We start from the raw sequence: 11,500 nt of genomic DNA, 5'->3' as shown, positions 1-11,500 counted from the left end.
GAACTGCTGACCCTGAGGTTCACAGCCCAATTCGTAACCACTACGCTACCAGAGCTCTTTATGAAAGCCAAATTCTAGGTCTTTATCTTATGGAGTCCCTAGGTAGATCTGAACTGCTAACCGTTTGATTAGCAACTGAGATCTTCAGCACTGTGCCGCTAGAGGTCCTTTTCAGGTTAGTAGTCCAATGCAAACCATCTGCACCACCTAGCCCTGAAAGACCTTTCTCAAATACACTCTGGGCCTGCATTCTCCATGCACCTGAGAAAGCCTGCTCTTTACCACACTGCCTCACAGGGGCATCCTTACTCTCAATGCTTACCAGAGAATTTTAAGCTGGGCAAAGAGCTGCTGGGGCTGGCATGCAGCTCAAGGTTCCCATGGCACAGAAAATCACCTGGGTTTTAGTTGCCATGGGTCCTAGCCCTTGGGCCTATATATACCCAATGTGACCTTCTAATGAGCCAGAGGGAGAAAACATGAAAACAGCAGTCTTAGCTCATTGTATGTTTTGGCTCCTTGTTGTTGTTGTTGTTGTTGTTAGGTGCCATCGACTTGGTACTGACTCATGGCAACCCTATGCACAATAGAATCAAACACTGCTGCGCCAATCTCACAATCATTGCTGCTGCCACTGTGCCAATCCATGTCGCTGGGGGCCTTCCTCTTGTTTCTCTGACCCTCCACCTTACCAAGCATGATGTCCTTCTCCAGGGAATGGTCCCTCCTAATAATATGTCTGAAGTATGAGAGACAAAGTCTAGCCATGCTGGTTTCCAATGAGCATTCTGGCCATGCTTTTAACATAGATTGGTTTTTTCTTTTGGCAGTCCATGATACTTTCTTTTTTTTTTTTAATTTTTTATTGTGAATTGAGTGATAGTTTACATGGGAGAACATCAGCATTACACCACATGATACTTTCAATATTCTCCTCCAACACTATAACTCAAATGCATCAATTCTTCTACGGTCTTCCAACTTTCACATGCATATGAGGTTATGGAAAATATCATGGCTCAGTTCAGATGCACCTTAGTCCTCGAACTGACATCTTTGCTCTTCAACACTTTAAAGAGGTCTTCTGCAGCACATATGCCTAATGCAATATATTGTTTGATTTCTTGACTGCTGGTTGATCCAAGAAAAAATGAAGTCTTTGACAACTTCACTTTTTCTCTGTTGATAAGAATGCTGTTTATTGGTTCAGTGGTGAGGATTTTTGTTTTCTTTACACTGAGATGCAATCCATACCAAAGGCTATGGTCTTTGATCTTCATTAGTAAATATCTTAAGTCCTCTTTGCTTTCAGCAAGCAAGGTAGTATCATCTGCATATTGAAGGTTGTTAATGAGTCTTCCTCCAATCCATGCCACATTTTTCTTCATATTATGCAGCTTCGCAGATTATGTGCTCAGAATACCAACTGAGTAAGTATCATGAAAGAATACAACCCTGGTACACACCTTCCCTCATTTTAAACCACTCAGTGTTCCCTTGTTCTGTTCGAACAACTGCCTCTTGGTCTATGTACAGGTTCCTCATGAGTACAATTAAGTGTTCTGGAATACTCATTCCCTGCAATGTTGTCCATTAGCTTATCACAATCCACACAATCGAAAGCCTTTGCATAGTCAATAAATCACAGGTAAACATCTTTCTGATATTCTCTGCTTTCAGCCAAAATCTATCTGACGTCAGCAATGATATCCCTTGTTCCACATCTTCTGAATCTGACTGAAACCTCTGGCAGTTCCCTGTCAATGTACGGTTGCAGCCATTTGTGTATTTTGTATTTTGCTCCTTAGCAATGATCTTGTTATGATTTAAAAGCTACTGTTTATGTATTGCCACCACCCATCTGCAATCTGTTACACAGTGGTGACGTGCATGTTGCTATGATGCTGGAAACTCTGCCACAGGCATTTTAAATATGAAAGGGTCACCTGTGATGGGCAAGTTTTAGAAGAACTTCCAGACTAAGGCAGAATAGGAAAAAGGCCTGGTGATGTACTTCCAAAAAGTAGTCAATGAAAACCTCATGGATCACTACAGAATACTATCCGGTATATGGTAGTGTTGGAAGATGAACCTCCTAGATTGGAAGGTACTCAAAATACACACTTGAGCATACCAGTGATGGTGGAGATGGCACAACACTGGGCAATGCTTTACTCTTTGGTACATGTGTGACCATGAGCCCGAGTCGGTTCAGCAATAACTAACAGCAGTTTATTTACTGAATGTTCATTATGTGACAGGAACCCAACAATCTTCATATATCCCTATGTTACTCTTTTCCTTATACTACAGATAAGGAGGAAACTGAGGTCTAGTGAAATTAAACAACTGCGTTTCACAGGGGAGGAGTCTAGACTTACACACCGGTGCCCTATCTGACTCCACTGCCCATGCCTTTCCCTCCTGTGCTAGCCCACCTTACTGCCTCCACCCAGGGCATGGCCCAGCGCCTACAGATCATCCATGAATGACTGAATAACTAGAAGAAAGGGAGGGAGACTGTTGTGTGCTTCCTGCCTAGTAGAATTCCACTTGGGCCTCACATAATATATTTTTACTTGTACCAGGTGTAAGTATAATTAAAGGACTACAAGCATATACTCTGGAGTCCTGGTGTGGTGCTGTGAGTTAATGCGCTAGACTGAAAAATCGGTAGCCGCTTCTTGGAAACCCTACACTGGGTTGCTATGGGTGGGAACTGACTCCATGGCACTTCACAACAAGAACAAGCATATACCATGAAGAAGGACATCATGCTTGCAACAATGGGCAGGACCAGGCCGTGTTTCATTCCATTGTATGCATGGTTGCTATGAGTCTGAACCGACTTGTCAGCACCTAACATCAACAAATATATATACTGTTCACATAAACGAGGTTCTCTCTCTATCATAGTCCACCTTGTTGTTGTTATGTGCCGTGGAGTCAGTTCCGACTCATAGCGACCCTGTACAGGGTTTCCAAGGCTGTAAATCTTTACGGGAGCAGAAAGCCTCCTCTTTCTCCTGTGGAGCAGCTGGTAGTTTCGAACTACTGACCTTGCAGTTCGCAGTCTGATTCGTAACCACTACGCTACCAGAGCTCCTTATAGTCCACCTTAGCAGAACAGAAGCAAACCATACCCCCTTTCCCCCACTGGGTTGCTTGATTTTGCAGTCTCTGTCTGCAGAGTTTCTTTTTCCAGCATGTTTCATGATCCTCTCTATAGGTTTGGGACAAGTAACACACACATGCTCTTCCTAGGGAATGCTCCCCTGCCCGCCTCCCGCTGCTGCCCCAACAACCTTCACATAGTTGTCCATTTGATCTGCACTACCATCCTCCAGGTTCTATACCACATGTTGATCTCCACACCAGTCAGAAGTCACTACTATGATCCCCCTCTATACAGAGGGGAAGGCATCCTGGTGATACTGTGACTACACACTCTGTGACTACACATTCGGCTGTTAACTGAAAGGGCAGTCGTCTGAACTCACCAGCCACTCAGTGGGAGCAAAGAAACCCTAGGGGGGTACTTCTACTGGTGTGGTGCTATAGGATAAGTACTGGATTGCTAACCATGAATCGATGGTTCAAATCTACCACTTGGCTCCGTGGGAACCCTCCACAGGATTGTTATAAGATGGAACCAATTCGAGGGCACTTAACAACAATAGGGGAACTATGCGTCAGACTCAACTTGACAACAGTGAGTATACAGGGAGCTGGGACCTGAGGAGATTAATTTCATTCTTCATTCATTTAGGACATTAAGATCTACTCTGTGCCAGAGTCAGAGTCCTTCACAGGGTCACAGAGCTGCTAGGTGGGTAAGCTGGGATATGGTCTGCCTCATTTCAAACCCATTGCTCTTATAATCCAACTAGATGCTTCAGAAAGGCAGAGATTCTGTCTTCAGAGTGATCACAACGTGGGTGGGGTGTCACAGGCAAAGCTGTTACTGCTGCTGCTGTGGAACCCATCACTGACTTAGGGCAATCTCATGTACAATGGAAGCAAGTGCTGCCCAGTCCTCTGCCATCCCAGTGATTAGGGATCGAAGTACTGTAATCCCTAGGGTTTTCCCAGACTGATGTTCAGAAGTAGATCAGCAGACCTTTTTTCTACCTTAGTCTAGAAACTCTACTGAGACCTGTTCAGCATCATAGCAACATACAAGCCTCTGCTGACAGACGGGTGGTGGGTGCACACAAGGTGCACTGGCCAGGAATTCAGCCCAAGCCTCCCACATGGTGCTGGTGATGGTGGCATGCCACGGAGTTGGTTCCTACTCATAGTGATCCTGTATGGGGTTTCCAAGGATGTCAATCTTTACATGAGCAGTACACCTCATCTTTCTTCTGCAGGGCGACTGGTAGGTTTGAACTGCTGGCCTTGCAATTAGCAGCCCAATTCGTAATCCACTACACTACCAGAGCTCCTTAAGCCTCCCACATAGAAGGTAAGAATTCTACCACTGACCCTCCGATGCCTTCAAAGCTATGTGAGTATGTGTGCCAGCTAGCAAAAGAACAGCATATACTATAGCCAATAGGCTATACTAAGCTCTCTGAGGGCAGGGACTGGGCCCTACTCATCTCAGCATTTCCAGTGCTGGGCAGATTGGGTTCTTAGTAAGTGTTTGACTGGTAGAACAACATGAAGGAAAGTCAAATACATTTAATGTTAAGAAGCCAGACTCAAAGTCAATGGCAACATGTTGAATGCTTCCATTTATATGACATTCTAGAAAAAGCAAAACACAGGAACAGAAAACAGATGCGATGGCAGAGGTTGGGCCTTTGGGGAGGCTGACTACATAGGAATGGGAAATTTTGAGGTGATGAGATTGTTTGTTATTCTGACTGTGGTGTACAGACACCACTGTAGGCATTTGTCAAACTGTGCAGTGAAGACAGTGAGCTTTATTGCATGCAAATTATACCTTAATTTTACAAATGGGAAAGATAAGAAAGAGAAAATAATGAATATAGGCAAATGTGGAATTACTTGTAAAGTTAATGAAGCTTACATTTTAGGGCTTCCCAATGACATGGGCCCTGGGGCAGTTCTTAAAAATGTGTTCATCAAACTACATCTTTTCTCAAAAGGTCCTTTCCCAATGGTATAAACTTCAGGTCCCACAAAACCTAGATCTGAACACCTCAACACAAGTACAAGAACAGATTAAGAAAGGGAGACCAAAGGGATCTCAACAAGTTGGCTTCAGGTGAGACTTGAGAGAATGGCAAGATTTGATTCTGGCAGAGAGGAGTAAGGGAGGCAACCCAGGAAGCAGAACCCTGCATGGACCAAAGTGTAGAGGGTCCTGAGGTTCCCGATAACACGAGCACCAATATTTGTCTGGATCTCTGTCTACCATCCTCAACCCATGTCATGGGGGCTCCTTACGCACACCAAGTCAGTCATCCTTGACAGCGAGGAAAGCTGAGGTAAGGGATGTGACAATTCTAGATGCTGGTAGCCTGTTGTAACAGGCATCTGCCATGTGTGTGACTCCCACCACCTCCTATAGGGAGTTCCTCAATTTATGAACCTGAAGCTGAAACTGGCGAATGTTCACTTTTCCAACCTCTTATGCAACAGGGCTGTGGGACAGTGACTCAGGCCCCACCAATCAGACATACCCATCCAGATATGAGCCCAGGTCCTTTCAGTCCCCTCACTCAGGTATACTGAGGCTGGATCCCTCACGCTTACAACCCTATAGTAAACACCAGGTGAGCAAATACTGCCCAATGTTGTTACTGATGTCCTGATCTATTAAAAAATGCTAAATAGAGAAGAATGCAGCTGAAATTTAAAATGGTCTGGTTGTTTTTTGTAAACCTGTGACTGCTCTAAAATCTGAAGTCTATTAAAAAATTGGTTCTAGTTGTAAAGAGAAAGAAAATACTATATATTACATTCTACCCACAAGTTATACTATTTAAAATGTTCCTGTTATTTCATTTTATGTATTTGCTTTTTACACCCTGATTTGTTCCTGGAAGGATCTGAGGTGTCCTGGTTATAAATAATTTGTGTTGCTCATCAGAATCACCATGTTTCCAGGCCACTGAGCTTGTTAACAAAGAGGCTCTGGCTGTCTGTGAACAAAAGCACTGTGCCACTTAACCTGAGGGGAGGGAGGAGTTAGAGGAGAACAAAATATGCTCAGACCTGACTCTTACCTGCTCATAGAAATCTAAGAACAAAGATTTTTTTAAAACAAAGGGATATTTGGTCCATGCCCAGAATGCCTCTTTCATTAGATCATGCCCAAAGTCACTGCTGTCAAGTGGATTCCAACTCACAGTGACCCCACAGCAGAGCCAAATTGCCCAGCAGAGCTTCCAGGGATGTATATCTTTACGGAAACAGACTGCTGAATCTTTCCCCCAAGGAACAGGTGGTGGGATCGAACCACTAATCTTTCCAGTTAGAAGTCGGGGGCTTTATCACTGTGCTTTCAGGGCTCCTTGACTAAATCACAAAACCCCAAAAAGCAGGAAAACAGTCAAGTTCCCTTCAGTGAATGAAATTTAAATTTTGAGAGATTCTTTAACATGACCTAATTATACGCATGTTAGTAAACAAACACAGCTGATGAATCCTTCAAGAGCGGTTCTGGCTGGGAATTCTCTGGAGTGTCACTCTTGAGAAGGCCAGCCTGGGGAGGCATGGAGCAGCAGAGAACCCACTGTGGCGATCTCTCACACACCTGCTCCGTGGTTTCCAGGACTGATAGCCCACCACTTCCTTGGGAGAATGCCTGGGAGTGGGGGCCTTCTCTGCTGTGCTGGGCTGCACAACTCCTGGGGCACCAGGAACCACCTGCAATTCAGGTCCTGAGTAAGGAAGGTGGGCCCCGGGTCTGGAAAATCACTGTTGGTTTTTGATGGTCTGAAAGGCAATCCTTGATACTGCTCTAAAAGGTATGGAGGAATACTGTTCCACAGTTATGAAGTAAAAACACAACACAAATTGCTTTGTTTGTAAAATAAAGCTATTAGTCTCAACAACCGCAGAATGAGTACTCGTTAACAGCTGTGCCATTTGCTTTTGCAGATTTGAAGAGAATGGATAAAACTTTGTTGTTATTGTTAAGTTCTGTTGAGTCGGTTCTGACCCATAGCGACCCTGTATAGGGTTTCCGAGCAGTGACTGGTGAGCTTGAACCGCCAACCTTGCAGTTCAAATGGCTTTGCAGTCTGGTGCATTAACCCACAGCACCACACCAGGACTCCATTAGGCCACTATATAAAGAGAGAAACTTCTAGATAGAATAACATGAAGAATTGGCTTTGAAGATGGGGACTTAAGAAATGTTATTGGCTTCAGAAAAAAACAGTGTATTTTCTTTTCATTGGTGAGTCTCAAAAGGTCATGATCCTGGGAGTGGGCAAAATGAAAACTAGCTCATACCAGGCAGGGGCCAGTGTAACCCCAAGAAGGAGAAGAAGGTTCCACATGAAGGGTCCAAACATGAACGGCATCAACCAAAGAAGCAGGGAGCAGCGTCAACGGAGTGAAAACTAGACATGAGAGAGGCTCTGGTCAAAACCTGAGGACTTGGTACAAGTGTACGAACATCCTTGATGAGTGGGAAGAACTGAGCAAACAATTTAGGTGAGAACATTAGAAGGGGGCAGAATCAAGTGTGAGGATCAGTCCAGTGAATTGATTTTGAATTAATTAAGACTCTGAGCAGAACTATCCTTTCAAATACTGGTAGACTACACAGTTTAAGCAAACAGAAATTTAAACAAAGATTCCTTTAATATTACCTACAATATAACTTTTACTCATTATATCAAAGTAAATACTAAAAGTAAATTTTCTCCTTTGCTCTCCATAAAGGAAGCTGCAAAGAGCTATACACAAAGCAAATACTCACACATACAGAGTAAAAGACACTGAAAGGATATACAAAATGCCATCCAGAGGTTTTATCTGGATGGCTGTGTTGTGATTTTGATGACTTTGTTTTGGCTTTGCTATATTTTGTTTACATTGAAAATACAACAGTATTTTGTAGTTTTAAAATAAGTTACTGGGAGAAACAATTAATCAGAAAGAATCAGTCAAAGAGGCTGCCCAGCATCAGTCCCCAGCACTTTGTAGCTTCCCACAAAAGAGCAGGAGACCCACATATGGGCAAGGCCAGAGGAGCGTACTAAAGCCCAATGATAAATTTCACATTTCAGCTTTGCAGACACATCTGTTTCCTTTACACCATCTGCTCTGAACTTAATCTTGCTCTCTCTTCCTCCTGCTTCCCACCCCAATGTCACCCCTGCCCCGTTTCCCACAGCATGCCCTGGTTAAATAAGAGAATTTTACCCTAAGTACAAAGTTACACACACACAAAGCAAAAACAAAACAGCAACCAAAACACAAAAGTTTTTCCACCTCTAAAGTCTCAGAAACTAAAAACAGAATTATTTCCAACTTACTGCCTGACTCTATGTATTGCATTGGGGTTTAGTGTTTGACTACTGGTCAAAAGTTTGGCCATTCAAAACCACACAGTGATGCCTGGGTAGACAGGCTTGGAGATCTGCTCCCAAAAGATCACCACCTTCAAAACCCAAAGGAGCACACATGGGTTGCCAAGCGGCAAAGTTGATCCAGTGACAACAAACAACAAAAAGATATTGAGGTTTAGGAAAAGGCTAATTTATATCGCGAGATATCAAGAGAAAGTTACTGAATTTGTATTCTTCCCGCATAAAGACTGGAGGCATTGCACAAAAGGAAAAAAGCTTCCACTGAGAACCTACTATGTGCTGGCACTGTGTTAGAAACCACCCACTTGCCCTCCATCTATACTTACACAACTCCCAGGAGATCCCTGATGTTTCCCTCTATGTTGCTTTTGTTGTTGTTAAGTGCCATCGAGTTGGTTCCAACTCATAGCGACCCTGTATAGGTTTCCGAGGAGCAGCTGGTGAGCTTGAACCACCGACCTTGCAGTTCAAATAGGCTTTGTGGTCCGACGCATTAACCCACAGCACCATACCAGAGCTCATCAATGTGATTTGGGGAGTTGGCCTCCCTTCTGTCTGGCTGTGAAGCCCCTCCAACCCTAAGCCATACCATGGAATTAAGGATGAATTCTGAGACCTTGGAGCTTGAGACTTCGATGGTGGTCTTTGCTGCTGTACCTGCCAGACTCATGGCGGCCCCACGTACCACAGGCAGGTTTTCATTGACTGAATTTTGGAAGTAAATCACAGCCCTTTCTTCCTAGTTCCTTTTAGCTTAGAAGCTCTGCTGAAATGTCTTCAGCATCATGGCCACACACAAGCCTCCGCTGATAGATTGGTGGTGGCTGTACATGAGGTGCATTGGCCAGGAACTGAACCTGGGTTTCTGGGTCTCTGAATGGAGGGTTTTCTACCGATGAACCACCACACCTACATAAATGGTACACTCCGCCCAAACGGCAGCACCATATAGGGTGCCACCCTCCACCCTCACAGGCTGGAGATACCCTGGGGAGGGATGAGGAGGAATAACTCACCATCTCCAACATTTTAGTGTTAAGTAGTTTCATTTCTTTTGACATGGCAGGGATTTATTTTGTTTGTTTTTAGGTTTTATCTGTTCATGTGGGAAGTGGTTCAAAGGAGGTAGTATGGAATTCTCGGAAGTGGTGGAGTTTGGAGGTTGCCTGGGGGAAGGGCTCAGGATGGAGGTACTGGGTAACTGCATACTGAAGAGAATATAAGAGACTAGACTTCTTGTGATTTGCAGGAATATACTTTCCTTGTCTGTTCTGGTTGACCTTGCAGCTTTGCTTATCACCACTGTCAGGGTATTTGTCAACATCCTCACACTATCTCCGGACACAGAGCGGAATGTGGGGGAGCTGGATCAGGCTCAGCTCTGACCAAACACAGCTGGCTGGGTGCCATCACACCCCTCTCATTGGACCCTCATTCTTTCATGTAGGAAATATTTACCCGGTGAATACGACTACATTGTCGTGCACTGCTCTATTGCTGGTGAGCCCGTAGAGAACAAATGAGGACAATCTGTGGAGGGTGGCGGCCTTCAGTCCCATGACTGAGGGCTGACCCAGGTCCAATCCTCGCTTTGCTTGGCTATTTCCGCTGTGTAGACACTGCTGAGCATGGACTAGTCCCTCCACACTCCACACTGTATCCTGACATTGTGTGAGGATGTTGATGAATACCCAAACAATGGTGATAAGCAAAGCCAAACGGCTACAAGGCCAATCACAGCAGACATGGACAGTCAACCCTTGTCATGGTATACTCCTGGAAATTGCAGCAGGAAGTTAAATGGCCAAAAGGAGTCATATTCTGTCATTATCCCTTTGTCACTAACATATGGGAATCATGGGCCAGCAAGGCAAAGTGCTGACAAAGCTTTTCTTTAGATGGTAGGAAGCCAAGAGTGGATGGAATGGAAAACACTGTGTGTTTTAGTCTCTGTTAATATGCAAAGGAGCAAGAAATGAAGCAAAGCTGGAATGATGAGAACTAATAGCATTCTTGATGAAATGACTGACCTGTTCAACAAACTTCCATTGCTTTCTACCAACCACAGAAAAATGACCAAACTGCTTATCTTGGGAACTAAGGGCTCCTATCTCTAGCCACGGCCCACCCCTCTGAATTCACATGCCCACCACCAATTCCTGTGTACACCTCATGCATTTCTACCACTGCACTCTGCCATCATTCTCTTTCCCTGAAATGTTCTGCCTCTCAAAATCCTAAACTTGCTTCTAAGTCAGGATTTCTCAGCAACGGCACTCCTGACTCCTGAGGTTAGAGAATTTTCTGTTGCTGGAGCTGTCCTGAACACTAGAGGATGCTTAGCAGCATCCCTTGCTTCTACCCATAAGACACCAGTAGCACTTCCTTCACCCTGGATGTGACAACCAAAAATGTTTCCAGATATTGCCAAATGTCCCTTGACGGAGCAAAACTGTGCCCAGCTGAGAACCACCATTCTGTGCCCAGAACCAATGCTATTCTTTTCATGAAACACTTCCCTGAGCTCCTTAGAAGGAGGCTGATATCCCTCATCTGCCTTCCACATACTCTTTAATATCCTATAAACACTTACCATAGCTTCCTTTCAGCTTGGCATAATTATAGCACCCCCTGTCCATTAGGCTACAAGATTCTTGAGGACAGGAAATACATTTTGATCATTTTTAAAAAGTCAAACTATCAATCAGAATAGATACTCAATAGATATTAACCTGGTTAAACTCAATTATTAGGTTTAATTTGTTAACATAAAAACAACTTGTTTATAAGAAGACCAACCTGGAGTGGCTAGAAGAACAGAAGATACTTCTTGAAAGAAAGACCTACAGGAAAAATATAAAACAACATAGGCAGACCGACTGTTACTACAAGAACAAGCAACTTGCTTGCCCAGGAAACATCAAGGCAAGTGATCAGGTCCCCTCAGTGCAAACCCCCTTCCAAGAGTAAGACTCAATGGGAAT

General features: G+C 44.1%; 1 protein-coding gene across 1 annotated transcript in view; it reads right to left on the bottom strand.

Annotated features, from left to right (window-relative positions):
• The window catches only part of LOC102830190 (60S ribosomal protein L13-like), a 12,311-nt gene extending 3,125 nt beyond the window's left edge, over positions 1–9,186 (bottom strand). The window contains exon 1 of the mRNA XM_006875872.1: positions 9,174–9,186. Coding sequence (XP_006875934.1) covers positions 9,174–9,186 — 13 coding nt within the window. The remainder of the gene's footprint in view (positions 1–9,173) is intronic.
• Between the last annotated feature and the right edge of the window lie 2,314 nt (positions 9,187–11,500).

The sequence above is a fragment of the Chrysochloris asiatica genome, unplaced genomic scaffold (genome assembly GCF_000296735.1).
Source record: "Chrysochloris asiatica unplaced genomic scaffold, ChrAsi1.0 scaffold00341, whole genome shotgun sequence".
NCBI classification, from domain to species: Eukaryota; Metazoa; Chordata; class Mammalia; order Afrosoricida; family Chrysochloridae; genus Chrysochloris; species Chrysochloris asiatica.
Note: the sequence above shows the minus strand (reverse complement) of the source record. Positions and strands in the feature narration are given on the sequence as shown.